Genomic DNA, 20,662 nt, shown 5'->3' with positions numbered 1-20,662 from the left:
TTTGATTTTCAGTCCATGTTGCTTATGATGCGAGTCCCATATACTGGAAACCGTGTATGTCATATCTTGAACTCGTGGAAGACACAATGATGAATCATTCACAGAAATGTGAATTAAACAAAAAATTTACAAAACATCTTTACTTGTGGATATCAAACCCTTCTGAGCTACCATTGGATTGCAAAAGATTCAGACAGGTAAGGCATTCTTATCACACAGTCCGGATGCTGGATGGAGATTCATGCAAAGCAGTGGTTAGCACATGTATGTATAATTTACAGCCAACAGTCACCATGGTTTAATAAATATGAATACACACTCACTTTAAAGATGATTTATGCATCATAAACACAGATGGTTATGCCCACATTAGTGTTGTCCCAGACATAATGGTTTTTGCTTCATCTGTAATCATCATCAAATTGGCACTACTGAGTTTCACTGCATGTCTTATATATAGAGACTGGATGAAACTCATTAGACTCATTACATCTGGACAACATCAGAAGGAAATATACAGCAGTTTGCCATATGAAGACATTTTGATCTTCTTAAATGTGTGGCCAATTTGAGAACTAGGAATAATTTAGGAATTTAACCAGGGACTCAAATGAAGGAGAATTTTGTTCATTCTACCATATGAAGCAAAGCAATAAAAAATTGAACAGTAAAAACATGATTCAAAGATACAACACCACATCACACAAACATGGTTTCTGTGAACTTAATGGTTTGATAAGTATCTAACTTCAATAAACTTTAGAAAGATCAATATGACCCTTTCTGGTCATAGATTACAGATAAGATTTCTATTAACCATAGTCTTGTTTGTATTGTATGCATGGAGAATGGAACTAAGAGCATATTGGTTTTGTATGTAATTCATCTAAAAAGTAGTTTGGGGCAAGTGCTCTCATCCATAAAATAGGACTGTGGGAGATAATTCAAGCTTGTGCTTTAATCTAATTCTACGCACAAGTCAAAGTACACATGTGGAACAATGGTTTTCCATAGACATTTAAATAAACCAATTTCCTTTACAATATTATGGTATTCTATAAGCCTGAGTAGAACTACTCTCCACATTCAGCTAAAATGCCACGAAGGCTGACCAGACCCTTACCATAATCCTGTGCAAACATGACATATGTGCAAACATGACATGTCCACATCACGGCATGCAAGTTTTGTTGAAATCGCACACGCCCCGCATCTATCGCAAAATATGTATCTCATCAGAATTACTTTAAAAATATCTACACATTGTGGAATCATAGGTGCTTGGATGTAAATTTGCAATGTTTATGCACTCGCTTGGGGCACACGGTTGTGCTGTTCACTCAGTGCAAAAGTTCCACCACTTCTGGCCGCCGCCCCTAAAACCACACCTTGATGCAAGTTGGTTCTCGATACACAGCGCAGCCATCACACCGGCCAACCGTAGAGACTGCTGCTGCCGGGGTTGGCCTCACGAGGGCTCCTGTCCGGCGCCTGTCATAATTCGGCGGGCGGCCGAACCTCCTCCATGTAGTCGAAAGGTCCACTCTGGCTCAGCTGCGAGACGGTGCGATCCGAAGTCTGATCATCGAACTGGGGATGTGGGCAAAGAGAGAGTTGAATGGTCTAGGATCTTGCAGCCTTCAGCATAGTCATTGCAAAGGCTCTTTGAAATTGTCAAGTTGGCCATTTATGTGAGAAGTTACAAAACCAGCTTTTCGACTGTCTGAATCTCTTTTTATCAATATTTTATACATTTCACCTACATTAAGGTAAAGAAACAGAAATATCCCACAGAGACAACTTGGCTCTGTGATTACAGCAAACTTTGAATTTGACATCAAACCATGGCAAAAATGTTACTCATGGCGTGGTACAATTTAGAAACATAACTAGTCCATACTTTCTCAATAAACCTCTTGGAACACTTGGCCTTATGAACAAATGAAGAGTTTCATTGCAAAATGGGCCACGTGCTATCTTTAAGCATCTTAAAGTCAGACCATAATCAGATAGAGCTAAATTAAACCATTCTAGTGATACCTCACTTGTAACAGAACAAGAATATTCTTGTAGTTATGATTAAAAATGTCGGTATTTTCTCATCATTCTCTTTGCTTTTTATTATTTTTTGTAAAATTGCAAATATCTCAACATAACAAGAATGGAGGGTAGCCTCGTTATGCAATAAAACCCTTCAAATTTAACATGACCTTTGAAATGTGTTGAGTGTACTGTAGAGCAAAAAATGTTCCCAGCTTGAAATATTTGGGAATTGGAGCCGACGGCCTTTTTAGCGGGATGAAATTTTTGCTAAATGCCACTGTTATCAAATGCATTATAGTGGAGACAAGAACTTTCATGTGCATTCTAATTTAGCGAATCTTGGCTCTTGCAAAATTCGCAAATTTAAAGTGCATGTGAACATTGTGGGTTTTCAAGTACCGGTACTGTAAAAGTGGATATTATCGCGCGAGTACTTTTTCGTGCACGGACGGGTAAGATGGATTTCATGTGTTTTTAATTCTGCGGAATCAGGACATTAACCACTGGAACATATGGCATGCAAAAATATTTGCATGCTTTTATTTTCGTGCTAGCGTCTGGTTGTGCGAAATGTGCGAAAATTTCCACTTTTACAGTACATGGTGTGGAACAAAGTCCACCTAAAGACTGTACTCACATTCTCTTGGCTGCTGGCAAGAAAGCTGTCGTCTCCTGAGATCTCCTCTGAGATCTCCTCTGTGATGCTGTTTGTTCTCTGGCTGCTCGTCCCTCTCGGCGTCTGGCTCGGACTATCCTGTGAACTGCTGTTAAATCATTGAGGGCGAGAAACATGATATTGGTGTTTGGGCTTTCTAAACATCCATCAAGGGCAAGAAGAAGAAATATTATGCAATACATTGAATCTTTGTGTGTTTATAAAGTAATACACTTTAACACAGCTTGCACGGCAAATTCAGAGGCCATTCATTCAACAACTTGTACCCAGAAGTTCTGACAAATCCTCGGTGTAAAACGTGACAATTATATTGTACATATGTAGATCTTTAACGGTATTTCTTAATGATTTTCTCCATGAATTATATGTTATTTCCTGCATCTACACAGAGGACAGCTTATGCAGCCATTCTGCAATGAATGCAGCCTGAAGTTCAGGCTGATATGTAATTACCTCATTTACAAACCAAACTTAAAGATAAGTAACTATATATCACCTTTTGACGATCAAAAGGGCATTACTACTGTACATTATTCATGGAGTTAACACCTTCTGGTTCTAAACTGACAATTCAGTCTAAACAGTGGGCACAAGTGAATGAATGATCATAAAGTCACTTTGTATGCATGCATAAGGACAAGGGTGACCATGCCGGTCAGTGATGCCGGACAGACGCCCAAAGTTTCTGAGTCTCACCTCTGGAAGTCATCCTCGTAGTCCTGGCTGGCATCGCTCTGCAGCGGTTTGCCCTTGTTTGATGCCTCGCTCTTCTGCGAGAGATCGAAGCCCAGCTTGGAGATCTTGTTGTCGATCTCCTCCAGATCGCCCCAATCTGGGCTGCGGGAGCCTGCAATCAAGAGACCAGATGCTCATTAAAGGACAAGTCCACCTTCATATACATGTGGATTGAGTGAATGCAGCAATATTAAAGGACAAGTTCACCTTCATGGACATGTGGGTTGAGTGAATGCAGCAATATTAGCAGAACACATCATTGAGAGTTTGAGGAAAATCAGACAAACTGTTCAAAAGTTATGAATTTTTGAAGTTTCTGCTCAGTCAAGGCTGAATGAGAAGATTACTTTAGATTGTGATGTCACATGTGTACAACGATATAAAGAAAAAATAAAGAAAATTCAACAAATTTTTTCACTTTTCTCGCATAACAAAAGAACACTAGTCTTCTCATCCAGCAGTGACTGCGCAGATACTTTAAAAATGCATAACTTTTGAACGGATTATCCGATTTTCCCCAAACTTTCACTGATGTGTTCTACTAATATTATTGCATTCACACAATCCACATGTATATGAAGGTGGACTTGTCCTTTAATAGAAAACATCAGTGAGAGTTTGGATAAAATCAGAAGATCCGTTCAAAAGTTACAAATTTTTAAAGTATCTGTGCAGTCACTGCTGGGTGAGAAGACTACTACAGTGTATGATGTCACGAGCGTAGAACGATATAAGGAAAATAGAATTTCACAAAATTTTTATTTTTTGAAAAAAGTGTACATTTCCTTGACTTGTCACTGACGTATGTTAATGGTAAAATTATTCCCCTTGCCTTCTGGAAGAGGGAAGTCAAGTGTCCTATTATTATGCCAGAAAAGTGAAATTATGTTGAATTTTCTTTATATTTTCTTTATATCATTGTACACATGTGACATCACAAGCTATAGTAGTCTTTTTATCCAGCAGTGACTGCGCAGAAACTTCAAAAATTCATAACTTTTGAACGGATTGTCCGATTGTCCTCAAACGTCCACTGATGTCTTCTACTAATACTGCTGCATTCACTCAATCCACATGTATATGAAGGTGCACTTGTCCTTTAACATCACGTTTGTTCAAAGTAATGAATTCCTGTGGCGAGTGGTTTTTATTGCAACTGATTGACAAATTGCACTTCACTGATGTTGATAAATTATCATTTATGTCAATGAAGGGCAGTTTGTCAATCAGTTGCAATCAGATGTTTCGTTATCGGTATCGAAATAAAAAATAGTTAATCTTATACGATGAACACTCACACAAGCAGATGCTTGACAAATGTTCTGAGTCTTTGTTCTTTCTTCTCTCCATTGTTTAACTTGATATAGTATGCTTGATTTGATGCCAATTATGATTTAAATAACATTATATGCTCTCATTGGCATGATCTGGCCTGAGTTTGCCTGCAAAGGCATTCTCCTATTTCTACTATCTATTCCCTGCACAGTAACATTCACATTTGGCATTACATTTTATAGGAGGGTCTATAATGAGATCAATGAAATCATTCAAAATGGTATACATGTATTTATCAAGAGTAGCTTGTTTGGAAGGGCTGGTACTTTATGTGACCATCTCTTTTACCCTACACCTCATTTTCTAAGTAAAACTGAATGATTCCACAAATGACTGCCCCAGAGACTCCAACCCCAAGCCCCTTCTGATCTGGAGATTCTCCCACCTGAAACCCCTAGCAAGCGGGAGACTCCAACTTGACGAGTGCGAAGCGCAAAGTCCCTTAATGCGGCCGGGGTCCAAGACCCTGGAAGCTCTAGGGTTCTAGATGCTCTCTCATGCTATTTCAGGCTTATTTTTCAACATACGATGGTACTAACAATCATATATTTTCGCTTCATAAAACTTCATTTCATACAAAATGAACGGCCATCCAATGATATAGATTGCATAAGGGGACTGATGAGTTTATTCATATCCTCTGCTAATGGAGTTGAGATTGATTGCAAATGAACCACAAGTTGTCAGCTTGTTAGAATGAAAAATGTCAAAATAGTACGACTGTACAAAATGGCGCTGCTGTACAGAGCAATGAAGCCCATAACATAAACTGGCACCAAATTAGCAATTCATAACTGAGACTCTCCAATGAAAATGTATGCTGACCTTTGGCACCTCCAACAGGGCTGATTGGTGGAGCTCCTGTCAGTGATCCCAGGCCACTCCCAACAAGGGGCGGGGCATTGCTGAGTGAACTCAGGGCTCCGGCTTTGGATGGGCTGAGGGGCGGAGACGAGGGTGGGGCTTGCTTTGAACTCCTGCATAGGTTGCATTGAAGAAAATGAAGAGTACAGTGGGTTCCTGTTATAATGAAGTCCTCCAGACAGGCAGTTTTCTTTCATTATATCAAAATTTGGTTATATCCGAACAGTATAGTATATTTAGATATGTACATGATTATTTTGGGAACTGAATCTTTATTTCACTGTAACAAGAGTTTTGTTATAACCATGTTTGTTAAAACGGGAGTGCACTGTATCATGAAAAGTTTTATTATGACCAAAAAGCCTGAGTCCAGAAAACTTGACGTACACTATAATCGCATCATATACAAACAATACTGACTTTGCAAAATGAAATCTTTTTAAAGGACAAGTTCACCTTCACATACATGTGGATTACGTGAATGCAGCAATATTATGAGAACACATTAGTGAAAGTCTGGGGAAAATCGGATAATCCGTTCAAAAGTTATGAATTTTTAAATTATCTGGACAGTAACTGCTGGATGAGAAGACTACTACAGTGTATGATGTCACATGCATACAATGAAGGAAAATATAAAGAGAATTTCACAAAATGTATCTTTTTGAAAAAAGTGCACATTTCCTCAACCTGTCACTGATGTATGTTAAAGAATGTTAAAGATAATATTATTCCCCCTGCCTTCTAAAGGGGCAAGTCAAGCATTCCTTTATTATGCAAGAAAAGTGAAAATATGTTGAATTTTCTTTACGTTTTCTTTATATTGTTGTACACATGTGACATCACAAGCTGTAGCAGTCTTCTCATCCAGGAGTGACTGAGCAGAAACTTCAAAAATTCATAACTTTTGAACTGGTTGTCCAATTTTCCTCAAACTCTCACTGATGTGTTCTACTAATATTGCTGCATTCACTCAATTCACATGTCTATGAAGGTGAACTTGTCCTTTAATGAGAAGGAAGACCAATGGTCACGGCAAATCTTTCTTCTACATGACAAGCTATCAAAAGTCAAGGTAGAGCAATAGCAAGGATGGATGGGAGATATCATTTAAAGGTACTGTTTACCTTTGGGGGCACTGATATAAAATTTTTTTGAGTTTTAACATTTGATGCATATGTGTAAGTCAGTTGTATCCCAAAACATTGCAACATATAAAAATTTTGCAATAAAGCGACAAATATTAGGAGATATCACTGATTTTCTTAATAAACCATAACTGAAGACAGTTTAGTCCAGAAACAATTTTATTACAACTATTGTTCACATTTTGTGTATCAAACAATCCTTAACATTGATTATTATGACTAACATTTTTACATTGGTTGTTTCTATCCCTAACTCACATTTTAGAAATATTTTGAAGCACTAAAGCTCGGGTTTTGTTTCATCTCCATATGGTAACTAATGCCTTTAACAGCAGACACTTCACAAATGCAAAGACACTCGGTCCTGTTGGCTTCAGTACCTTGTTCCAAATGCCTTGTTGCCCGAAGGTAAGGGATCGTCGAAGAATGCGTCGCCGTCGTCACTGAGACTGCCTCCCTTGGATGCTGAAGCCTGCCCTCTATTGGCCAAGGGGGAGAAGATGTCATCATCCGCCTTCTTGACGCTGTCCTCTTTCTTCTTGGTCTCAGTGGCAGGCACCAGGGTTGGCTGGATGAGGTGTCAGATAGAACACAACATGATAAGGACCAGCATGTAGACACGGATTATCTATTCTCTGATGAGGTGATTCAACTAAAAATCAAACCATCAGTCATGGTTGCTACCGCTTCAAACTGCTTTAATACTCAGAGTGCAGAAATTGGGCTTTCAACTTTGCTATGACAACTTCATTTGCTTCATTGCCACAACACGATATGATTTTTAACCTCTTTACACTTCTACTTCATCATTTCTTTACTTACATAGCAGTGATAGTGCACATGAGGTACACAAAACCATAAGTTGGATTTTTTTCTTCTCTTTTAAAGAGCACAGTGAAATACAAACAGGAGATTTCACAGAAAATTACAACTGGGAACTAAAAATAGTTTTTAACATGAAGACAATTAACCACACATAAAGGTAAAGATAGTGCCATCAAATGCATTGATATCAAAAGAAATGATTCATCTAAACCAGAAAGAAGCATAAAAAATGTACATAATTTATAGCATAACAGCATACAACCTTTAATATACTTGAAATAGGTCAAGAAGAATGTGCTTCCGAGGGAAAACTTGAATGAGGGGTCATTTCACAAATTCATAGAATAAGAGAGTAATACCAAAGTAACATGGCAAGGATGTAAAGTTTGAAGTTCCTGGCTTCAGCTGCTTTAATGTGTGATACTTAAAAATTTCTGGTATGATTTTATAGCACTGCAAAAGCATTACAAGTAAAACATCTATACAAGTCCTTCTTACTGGATGTGGATAGAGGAGCTACAAAAGTGCATCTCAGGGGGTGCGTTTGAACGATCTAAAGCGAACCAAAGCGAACTGAACTAAAGCGTACCATACCGAACTGTGCCAGTTTTGGAGCGTTCGAGCGCTCTGTAGGGAAAACGTACCTCATTAGTTATTTTTTTGAAAAGGTCATGCTTGTTTGTAGCAAGAATGTCAACCACCTGGCGCTTGAACTACTTACAGCTTTCCCAAACAAAGAGAATGATGTCTTTGCATTGTGACTTATGCGCATGACACGCATGCTTTACAGCGAACTTTTGGAATGCTTTGGTACGCTTTTGGAGCACATCGGGAAGTGGTCCACTTTTAGCTCGGTACAGTACGGTACAGTACACTTTAGGAGCGGCGTGGGTACGGTACGGTACAGTTCGCTTTAGGAGAGCGCTCGAACGCACCCAGATATTCTGTTTCCCATGTAAACGTAATGTGCAATATGTGTATAAAAGTGAATTTTTGTATTCTTTATAGCATGTGGAATAAACAAATTGAATCATACTGAAGTCTGACCATGATCCTCTGCAAACCTTACCTTTGACGACGGTACGATGTCGTTGATGTCATGTGACACTACGCTGCGACACGTGACAAACAGTCTCCGGTACATGGCCAGGAACTCGTCAAAGTCGATGACTGAAATGTGGACAGCGAAAAACACAAATATCACTCTGGAGAAATGGGTGTCATTTGTCCATGAGGAAACTTCTCTAAGGATTTTTGTACTAAGGATAAATTGTCCTGGAGGGTAGTAGTTTCTATAATCATTTAAATTATTACTGTCCTTAAACAGCATAACTGCATCTTAGCTGCTGAAATCCACACTTGGTGCACTTTATAATGTTGCCATACAGAACTCAAGAAAATCTTCTACAAATTTGTAGAAGACCATTATGAGAACTCTACAAGCACTGCTTATCATGGAAACACAAAATAGTTGTTTTTTTCCAAAGCTCATGTCAGACAGCTTAAAATAGCAACATACTACTAAAGCTGTTATTTTTGTGTAGATATTTTCTCTAATGAGGAGGTCACAGACATTTTTGTGAGATGTCGTTTTCGTGATTTGACACCGAGGCCATCATAAGCACACTAATGCCTGTCTGTTCACTCTGGTTCATTAGTGTACATGTACAATAGTATAAACCTGAGTGCATGAAGTGGGAATATTTTTGCATGTAGTTCATATTGTGGCCCAACAGTGATTTGCAAAATTTGCGAAAATTAAAGCCCCATGCAAATAGCAGCTGTAAAATTATTTGCTGTGTGAATACATACCACTACTGAAATCCCGGTCTCCTGCCCGAAACTCATCATTGACATATCTTTCCAGCATGTTCCTGTCCAACAAACAACAACAAAAAAATGGGTAAAATAAAAATACATAAACAAATACATTCATATGACTTAGTAAATATTTTTTTTAAAATAGCATCAGAAGTATCAATGTACAGTATACTGTACTCTTTCCATACTTAATTTCCACGTTCTGCACTTTCAATCATATGGGAATAAAAAGAAGTTCATGTTTGGAGGGACAGGGTAGAAAGATTTTGTATTTCAATCCCAGTTTAAAACCACAAAGCTTCCTCTTTTGGTAAATTATCATCAATATCTGAAAAAAGCATATTTGAATCTGATAGCAACCATGTCACAACATACAGTCAAACCTGTCTTAGCAATCACCCGTCTATAGTGGCCACCTGCCATTTACAACCACTATAAAAAAAAACCAATTCCCTCCAAGAAAAAGCATGTTAAAAACCTGTCTATGACGGCCACTTTTGGTCTCCCTCAGTTGACTGCTATAGACAGGTTACATATATGTTATATATGAAATTCAGAAAAAAATCATTTTAGCTAATAAAGGTAAAAGCATGTTCCCATAAAAAGATATATTAGAGTTGATATTTGTTCTGTTTTTATATACATTTATTCAGCTGAAATATCAGATTTTTGTCATTTCTGTGTATGAAATAAATAAGAAATTGTGAAAGCATGACATCGTCAACTTGCTGATATGAATATTCATAGGGACTGGTCAAGAAATGTTTTCAGAAAAAATGTGAAGTTTTAAAATGTCCTATCTTCCTTATTTCTTATCCGATTTTTGTCATTTTTGTATCGTTCTGTAGGGAATATTTTTCTCTTTCTTTTGAAGTTTATCTATTTGTGGAGTGGATTTCCTCTCTACGAAAGTTTGGTACATCTTGCACCTTACATCACAAGCTAAAGGTCTGGCTGCTAATGCAGGGCTACCAAAATTCACACATGAAAAACATAGAGGTTAATGATAGAAAAAAAGAATCAGTGAGTTATCTGTTTGTTACATGCATCTCGAAAGGCAAAAAAAAAATCGTTCCTGAATGGGGCTTTAAATTTTCTTCTCATGACAAGCAGACATATAGTCCAAAGTTTTCAGAAAACCTTCTGGTGATCAAAGGAAAAAGACTCAGCAGTAACTGCCTCTATCCTTCATCCCCCTTTCCTTTAATACTCCCTTTATCGTGGTCTTTATTTCAGTGTTTGAAATTCAGTGTCTACATTTAGCACTACATGCTAACCTGTGGAAGGTAGGAAACATGTCCACAAAGAGACTTCGCAGCTCATTCTTGTCGATGGATCCACTCTTATCCTGGGGAAAGCGACGAACAAAACACACATGCACGAGTTATTGTGAAGATGGTGCAGAATGTGTTGTCATTCATATACATGTTATGCAAATATTATTATCTTTTGTGGTACTCTTTGGATGCATGTATGTATACATGGCATGATACAAACAAGGAATTTCAATATTTGTGTAACAAAGAGCTGTTCTTATTGATGAAGTTAATGAGTACAATTCTTGACTCCCTTGTCACTATCGTTCATTAGACATACTGCAGGAATGACTTTGTTGTGAAATCTCTGAATAAAGAAAATGCAGCCTTGCAGTGCAACTTATCTGGCAAACTTTCTCACCTTGTCGTATTTCTCAAATTTATCTCTGGCATCTGTGATCTGAGCAGTGGTTAGGTCCTGTTTGAGTGAAACACACAAGAAAATGTTAGCAAAAATGATTACACAATATATCAGTGAATTAGAAATTGAACTATTTCTGTCATTTCAAGCATACTCAGCACTTATGCATCAAAGCAAACGAACAGTCAGTTTCTGTCAAGCAATAAACTGTAGTTGATGTTGATATTTACATTAACAATGTGCAACAGAAAACATACAGGTACATGTTAAGGGCAATGGTAAGATTTCTAATGAATTACAGATAGGGAGATTCTTTTCTCAGGGGTGTCAATTTTTACTTGCTTGAATATCTGTGAGCGCTTCATATTTATCAGCTGCTACCTCATATAAAAGGAGCTAAATATCTCTGTTTTACCTAAAGTCTCAATTTTTTTTTCAGAGCTACACTGTATCACAGCTATTGGCTGTAGACTTTGTGGAAGAATTGAAGAATGGAATAACTCATGAATGTATAATATGCTACTTTTCTCGCAGCTAAGTTATCGCACTCCGGAGTCAAATCCAACAGCTTTACAACACACATGTTACAGTGCAGGTCACACAAAGTGAAATTTACAGTTAGTCTATAGCATAACTTTTGCATACAGCTGTACGTAGCTAAATAGTTTCTTGAAGTCTATGCTCAAGCTACACAGGGTGTGCAAATGAAATACAACAAATAATCACAAAATTATCGATCAGAACTAGTTAGAACAGGCATATTCAAGACATTCAGAAAACCTATACACTTTTCCTCTTGCCCTCAAAAGGAAGTGGTATTTGGGCAAGAGCCCCATACCTTTGACAGGCAAGAATTCATTCCTTTCAGTTGCCCCTACAGGGGGTGTTACATTAGTTATGTTCAGACGGTGATCCTAACTTTAAGGACAAGCTAACTTCCAAGATAAGCTCTATGGGGCGCCAAGTGTCGAACAGTCAAATTTGTAACGAAATCGACTGTGCAACACTTGGCATCCCACGGAGCTTATCCTCAACGATAGCTTATCCTCGAGGTTCAGGATCACGATCTGAATGTAACTATAGTTTCCCAAGGCAATTGAGTTTGTAGTACTCTGAACTCAACGGACAATCCCGATCGGCACATAAAACCCTACAGCCTTGTACACACTGGCCAAAGTCCCTGGCATAAAAAGAGGTGAGTAGTAGTGAGCTGTGTTTTAACGTTGAGAGAAGGCTTTTGAGTGATCTTCTGCTCGCCTATTGAGTATTGAATCAGTTTTTTTTTTCTTTTGACATACAAACTTATCAAATCGGTATCCTCAACATCAAATTCTTAATGTGCTGCAAAGGATGAGCAATTAATACGCTCAATGTTATCTACAACATTTACCTACTTATCTATGCTAAACTACTCACGAACCAGATTATCTCACTGATCTCAGAGGTTGAACTCTGTCATAAAAGTCCATTTATCAGATGCCATCAAATGCTTAAATTGTCATGAAAATACCAGAAAAGGCCTCCATCTCTTTAATATGTTTCAGGGCTTTCAGTTTCATTTGGTAGGACATGTTAGACCTTAGCATCAAACTTTCAAAAAGCTCGAAGGTTATTGAATCATATGAAATTCCACATCACAACAAACCTATCATTATGATTAACTGTAGGCCACTCTACTGCATCACATGTTAAATGTTACTATGGTCCGGAGAGGTTCAATTCAAAGGTTAAAGGTTAACACCAATTATATCGATACTCTGCACACAGGAGATGGCAGCATCAGCCTTACCGGAGGTGGGAAGACTTCACGTCTTGACGGTTTCTACACAAACAGGTGCATTGTAAAGCACAAGGGGGACAAATACCGTAAGCCCCATAGGATCTCATGCATGCACACATTTTACCTGCCATAATGCAACACATATACAATAATGTACATGCAATTTTTGCATCCACAGTGTAAGCTGCCCATGTGACATTCATCCTGACATGATATACTGCGACTTGATGATCGCTCTGCTTTACATGTAGGCATAGCGTTGCAATGAAACAAGTTGTGAGGCGGAAAGATTTAAGTAACATTACAACACATGCATAAAGTGAGCAATTTTACATACATCTGCTTGCATTACTAAATAAAAATGCAAAACAGATCAAGTCACAAGCAAGGTGGTGCCCTACCAAGCTGCAATCACAAACAAAGACATCAACTAATGCACATTGACTGCAAAAAACAACAAGAAAACAACAATGACAACAACAAACAAGCAGTGGATTTTCACCCAGTACACTGAAATTACATTTACTTCTATTATTTGGAGTGCAAGATATTAAAGAGGGATTGATTTAGTATGGATGACAACTCTTGCTCTGCTTTGTTGGAAGTTGTCTCAAGATTTTATCTCCCTTGGGAATAGGTCTGTTGTAGCACCATTAATATGATTAATGAATATTGCTGGAATGAAGAAGTAGTGTCAACTGTGCAGAAATACATAATTGCTGTGAAACAAAAGATAATAATCATGAAATGATATCCGATGCACATTTGTAAGTGTTGGTGTGAAGATCCTAATACGATTGAAAATATTTGGATGTGATTGATCATCATCACAATTTTTGATGATCACAATTTTTGATGGTATGTGTGTAATTCATGATCATTCTGTGGTTCTTATAATTGATGAAACAGGTGAGCAAGTCTCTGAATTTAACTTATCAGGGATTTTTACTTTCGCTAAAAAAAACCCCAACATACATATATTTGAAAGGGCATCACCATTCAAATGCTGAAGCATGCATAACACACTAAATCGCTAAATCAAGATTCATGATACCTTGTGCCTAAAAATCTTTCAAAAACTCTTACATCTGCTTCAGTTCTAGCTTTGAATTAGAAGGCAGTTTTTCAATTCATTTCAAAAGGATGGAAGACAATGTGCCACATGCCTCACATTAGCTTCGAGAGAAACTCCACTCAGCTTTCATATCAATTTTAACCAATTGATTAAATTAACATAAACAGGAGGGGAAAAGATTTTGCCAAATTACACAAACGTGAGAAAGTGATGGAATCCTACAGTTTTACTCTTTATGTGCCATGTTTGCACGTCCGACTCAGTCGATGGCGTGCCAACTTCGCATATTCTGCTCAAACCCACAAACCCGCTCAAACCGATCAATAAATCGCCTAATGCCGCAGTACTATGAAAGTTTTTCTCACGCTTCCGTTCATCTCACATACAAGATTTTGTATAGCTTGCATGTTATGTAGTGATTGATTATCAAACTGTGTTCCCTGATAGATTTGTGTGTAAATTCAAAGTTTCTGTCGCTGTTTTGTGTGCAAAAGTCATGCCTTTACACTAGTGTAGCTACTGGTCATTTCAAAGAAAATTTGAATCGATTTGTCATACAATCGTCATCAAAGCAAAGCTTGGTGTTTCTCTACATCTTTGCTCACAGCACGTACAACTTAACAGAAATCTACAGAAGTTACATAGATTTGAAAAACAGAATGTTTTCCAAAAAGCATGACTATGTTGGTGTCTCAGAATAATGTGGCACGCAGGGGGTTTCCACCATGGCACATAAAGAGTTAACACATTTTCAAGAAACATCATCACTGGCTGAAATAAGTCACAGCTCTTCTAATGGCTTGCACACAAATATTCTCTGATGAACACCTTCTTTTGAAAGTGATTGAAAAGAAGTTGTATCCTCAACAAAATTTTCATTCTAAGACTGCAATCTCAAAAGAAAAAAAAAGACTTTCTTCTTCTCATAAAGAAGATTCAAGACTATGGATCTAAACCATGATTCTTCTCAGCATTTTTGTTAATAATTTATTCCTTCTTGTTTGGTTCGACTATTTCTCGACTTGAAAATGGAATGGAGCTTCACTGAGCTGCCTGAACTTTATGCATAACATGAGCAGGGAAGCATGCATATTTGCAGATGGGATTATGCAAAGTGACTTGTATCATATTATGCAAATTGAAAATGCATGCAACTAAATGTCTAGTGAAAGAAAAAAAAAAATGGTGTGCCAAAATGCATTATGGGCCAAAGGCGAACATGAAATATTGGTCTACCTTGGGAATCACAAAGTCATCCTGCAATAAAGAAGAGATTATCGATGTTTCAGGATAGATCATTAACCAACATGATGCAAACTTCAGCATTTCACAACATTTCACCTGATCTGTATGAAGGACTGGTGCCTATTAAACCTAATAGATACACTTCTGGCACTCTGAATCATGACAGTTTGGACTTTGGAATACAAAGAGGTCAACACTGCCTTGTCTCTTTCAGTGCTTCTCAATTAATGCTTCTCATGCTTACATCTGCTATAAGCTTCATACAAGCATTATCTAATGAAGTATAGATAATCATGCAAACTTTATAAGTACTTCAACTTGAAATGAATATAAGCCATGGCTCGACACTAACTTTTTTGTTTGGTGGCCTGATGGGGCCACCAAAATCCTAAATTTCAAATTTTTGGTGGCCCGAGAGAAAAATTTGGTGTCCCGAAAAAACAACAATAAAAAACATTAAAAGTCCTTTTTTTTAATGAGTCAAATATTTAAGATTTATGATAGTAAGAATTAGAAGTTGGACATATCTACTCATAAATAAACTTCAACAAACTTGCAACACTCACTCTCAGGCATTCATTCAGTCCTTTTCATCCATCCTTTGAACAAATTTAACTGCTAATTTCCGGCGCAAAAAGTTATGAATTTATTGACATACTTTTCAAAAAATTTTGGTGGCCCGAGGCGGGCCACCAAAATTGCCCTTTTATGAAATTTGGTGGCCCGACTTTCATTTTTGGTGGCCCCAGGCCACCGGGCCACCATTAGTGTCGAGCCCTGTATAAGCTCTTGAAATTATGAAAAGCAAAAACTTACAAGAAAAATGTGTTTCATTCTGGCTCATTTCAGTGAGCTTCACATGCTTAGGATTTTGTGGCTGAGAGTACAGTGTATTTCAAAGCAAACATAATATCACCACCTTATATTTTCTGTGGTGTGATTTTGTTTTTTTAATAGTTCAGCTGGACACAAAATTCACAGAAAATATCCATAATGCAAAAAAGTCCATGCTTATGTTTGTGGGTCTGTTTGCAGTGCAATTGTTGAAAATATATCTGCATTCATGTTATTGGGTGTGAAATCATAGACTTTATAGCAAAGCTACAACTGTATTGTGCAACAATTTAAACTAATACACTGTATATAAAATTTATATTCAGTGCACATACAAGTAAATGCTCCTAGGATGCGGGCCCGTTGCCATGGCACCAAACATCATCCCATTCTGAGTATGCCACATCTCCAGACTACACAACTCACCTCGGCCTCTGACCCCGCCCTCGGTCTGCCCTTGGGCTCGCCGCCATCCTGGCTCCTCCGGAGGACTTCACAGAGCAGCGGCTTCCCCCGTGCCTTGTCCTCCCCCTTGATGTTCAGTTCTGCTGCCAGGGCATCCCTACCCTCATAGGCCTCACCCTAGATTCAGGAATGAGTTACGCTGAAAGTTTAATAGTTCAGTCAAACTGGTTCGCAAGTCTGGGACAGCACCTCTTGACAGGTTTTCTCCTTTTAAGAAATTTCTAGATGTGAGTGATTGTTTCAAGTCTAAACGAACACCTCAAAAAGAACACCACTTCAGGGGTGTTCTCCGTGTAGATTTTGGATGTGAGTGCTTGTACTGAGCCTAGGAAAACATCGTATAAGGGGTTTTCTCCCTAAATTTTTGGGTGTGAACACTTGTTTTGAGTCTGGGATAACACCTCTTAAGGGTTTTTTTCTCCTTAAATTTTCTTGGTGCAGATGCTTTATGGAGATCTTTAGTTTTATCCAAAACCTCCTTTGTTCCCCAGGAAAGCCCTAAGTTGGCAAGACACATGGCTATTAACATCACACATACACATGTTCATATTATGAACGAAGAACTATTTTCCCTATAAACTGGGTTCATAGCTTTTCTATGTGAAGGCTGCGCTGCCACACAGTAACTTCTTAAACCACTTATCATAGTATTGACTGGTCCCCAGTTTAGGTGTGTGTGCGTACTTACATTTAGTCTTTCTGTTTGTTTGTTTATTTATTTGTTTGTTTTGTTTGATTGTTTGAACAATCAATCATTAGAAACTGCTGGGCTTTTTTTCTCTCTCTTAGCTTGATTTCAATCTTGCTGTTAGGTACATTTTCACAAACAGGCCTTACATGAAAATCACATACAATTTGTAACTACATTACGTAGCCAACAGGGGTAGATACTCAAAGTGAAGCTTAGCATAAAGTCATCCTGACAATAACCTTTAATATTCAACATAACATAAAACAAAAGTTTATGGAACACAGCGATGGCAATTTTAATACCAACAACATGAATTCCTTGGGATTCCTTACACAAATCACAGAGCAGAAAGACTGAAACTTTCTGATTTGAGAGTGTTGAATTAATAATCTGAGTAGGAAGTCTATAATATTTCAGATGCATACTTACAATGTTTGTTTCTGGGTTGAAGACAGCCGCAGTAAAATCAAGATTAAAGTATTCCAGGAATTCCTTCACCAAGGCAGCTGTTTGGAAACCTACCATTTGTAGATAAAAGAAAGAATGACAGAATGTATAATATCATTGGCTTAAACCCACATCCCGCACACACATACACTGTACATAGTGTACAGTGTAATTTTCGTTTGTTTCATTTCCATCTGAGAAAATGGCTATACAGCCCATATTCAGCTGCAATAACATATTTTTTATAGCAATTACAGTACATGCACTGAAACACACGCACAAAGCTTCTTTTCTAAATGTGCAAACACCAAAATGTCAAAACTTTGAGACACATTTCATTACTGGTACATATACTAAAGAGAGAGAGAAAAAAAACAAAAACATTGCTTGTTATCCATCACAGTACAGCAGCATCTGTATAAAGTCTTCATATCTCTAGACTGCATATTCAATCCTTTCATCATCCACAAGAGATTGCATTTGAGCAAAATCAGTATCTCTTGCCATCCATCGTATCACAGTAACATCTGTGAAAATTCTGGCTCTCTAATCTGGGCTCTGATATAATCTATCATCCCCACATGATCCACTCACTTGCATAACATCAGCTTGAAATGAACAATACGTAGCTATGTACAATTCTCACTCAATCTTTAACATTCAAAAGCTACAAATACTGTATGATTCAAACAACAGTTAACATGTGATGTTGCAAAGTACAAAATGCTATTCATCCCTGGACATCTGCAAGGCTCTTCAATGCAGCATATTGACAGTGTCGTGCTGCATGTGACATTTTCATCTCAGAGTATTGGACATAAAAGGAAGATTGTGGTTGCTGCTGATACACACAACTATGTATCAATATTCAACATTCTCAGTTGACGGATATCATCTAATTTGTGTATGCGTCCAAATGAGGCATACTATAAAACATGTGAATAATTGCCTCTCTCTTGACAAGACAAAAACTTAGTGGGTTGTCTTTGTCGAAAGACAAAATACTGATACAAAAACTCAGTGTTACAAATAAGTGAATGGTTGTATTTCAAGGAAAATCAAAATGGTGGAAATGAGCATTTTAAATAGCAAAGAGCTCATTTTCTGCAGTTACCCTGGTATGTTGTGTGAAAATTTGAATTGGATTACATTTGTACCTTCTTTTGTAGCCAAGAACTTCTTCAGATTTTCATTCACGAATGGTGAGTTCTTCTTTCCCGCATCCTGCTCCTCAAGTGCTAGGAACACGCTGGCTCTGAGCTCTGCCTGAGATATAAAGAAAAGATTATGTTATCTTTCTAGTCTCAGTAAGCTTTTTGTTGAGTACAAAACAAAAGGAAAAGAGGATTATGGGGATGTGTTGCTTGAAGGTTTGGAGGTTTGAAGGTTGAAGGTAAAATAGGACTATCACACAGAATCATAATGGTACATTGTGGTAATTGCATGCAATTCTCACTTACAGTACCATATCCTAGTATTTCCGAGTTACTTTCCAACAGTACTCACGTCTTTGTACACACACACACACACAAAAAAAAAAAAAAAATCAAAAAAAAAATCTGGATTTGGCTGGAATGAAGACATTTTGTCCTCATTTCCTTTTTCAAAATCAAATGTTTGTTTGCTTGTTTGTTTGTTTTTTTCACGAAGGAGCTAGAAGTAGAACACAATCTATGCAAAGAGAAAGAGTAAATTAAACCAGTCTTTTTTAAGGCAATTCTCGAGTCTTAATAACGCTACAAGTTGGTTGCCTATTTAACGACGTTTATGTTGGATTTTACGAACCAGAGCTTAGACACAAAACATATTGATTTCGCATTGCAGTGTCAATAAGTCAAGCCAGGGCAGGGGTAAATTTATCTACACATGTAAGCTGTAACGTTATGTTATGAATTACAATAATAAAATTTTACATCGCGTAGGGCCTAGTGTCTATTCACGTAACATATTATTGAACGTATGGGACTGGCAACATCTCACACATACATACAAATTGTACATAGAGCACACAGTTGCCGTTGCAACATCACTGCACTGTCGTGTTATAATAGGACAGAATGAAGACTTACTCGTATTTTTCCCAAAACGCCATTATTCTCGAGGGTTTGAGCAACGAGATCTCTCAGTTCTGTGTCTTCATCTGCAGACATTTTGGAGAAAATTTGGTATTGACTCACAGAGAGTTCTTCTTCTCCATACAGAATACCATAAGAAACGAAAGTAGCGGCGAGTTGCAGTCTAGTCTTGGGTTTCAGGTGTGTTTTATTATTATTTATTTTTTTCCTGTTTCATACTAGTAGTAGTAGATTGTAATAAATCAGCTACGGCATGCGGTGGTAGTGTGCATCTGTCCCCGGCTTTCTGCTGTCATGGCAGCCCAAACTATAGCAATAAAACGTTTTTGGCCCCTTTTTTCAGAATGTTTTGACACTAGCAGGAAGTAGTACTGGGTCTGAAAAAATTACACACTTATCTTCGAAATAAACGTAGTCTCAACATCTTTGTATGTTCACCCACACGTCACATACTATTATGCCAGGGAGATCACCTCCCTGTTTATACACAGACATCTTTTATGACTCAGCTTACACGGTTTGTTTTGTTGGTTGTTTTTTTTTTTTTTTTTTGTCCTTTTTTTTGCATTTGAAGGACAGTGTTATTCAGTAATTCACAGTTCCATTTCAAAGCTCTGATGAGTTTCTCTTTCCTTGCATTTATACATAGTACACCATTCGACTCATTTCTGTGTATGCATACATTTCATACTTCCATATATTCATATAATAGGCTTACATTATGTTTTGTGTGTGTGTGTGTTTTGATATTGTCAGTATGTGATGCTTGTAATGAGGAGCATCATAATCTAACTTTAAAGGACAAGTCCACCTTCATATACATAAGGATTGAGAGAATGAAGCAATATTAGCAGAACACATCAGTGAAAGTTTGAGGAAAATTGGACAATCCGTTCAAAAGTTACGAATATTTTAAGTATCTGCGC

General features: G+C 37.6%; 1 protein-coding gene across 1 annotated transcript; it reads right to left on the bottom strand.

Moving 5' to 3' along the window:
* Positions 1-1,494: 1,494 nt before the first annotated feature.
* On the bottom strand, positions 1,495-19,863 carry LOC139742550 (centrosomal protein 43-like). The gene is made up of 14 exons (XM_071653081.1): positions 19,731-19,863; positions 18,819-18,927; positions 17,644-17,732; positions 16,485-16,640; positions 15,216-15,236; positions 11,125-11,181; positions 10,725-10,795; positions 9,439-9,500; positions 8,663-8,796; positions 7,182-7,345; positions 5,615-5,766; positions 3,416-3,566; positions 2,681-2,804; positions 1,495-1,590 (listed from the first exon to the last, which is right to left on the bottom strand). The coding sequence occupies exons 1-14, from the start codon at positions 19,809-19,811 to the stop codon at positions 1,495-1,497; spliced, it is 1,467 nt and encodes a 488-aa protein (XP_071509182.1). The 5' UTR covers positions 19,812-19,863.
* Positions 19,864-20,662: the final 799 nt, after the last annotated feature.

Source organism: Diadema antillarum, unplaced genomic scaffold (genome assembly GCF_040938485.1).
Source record: "Diadema antillarum isolate AM-2024a unplaced genomic scaffold, OU_Dant_1.0 seq00001004_RagTag, whole genome shotgun sequence".
NCBI classification, from domain to species: domain Eukaryota; kingdom Metazoa; phylum Echinodermata; class Echinoidea; order Diadematoida; family Diadematidae; genus Diadema; species Diadema antillarum.
This window is presented reverse-complemented; position numbering and strand designations above follow the sequence as displayed.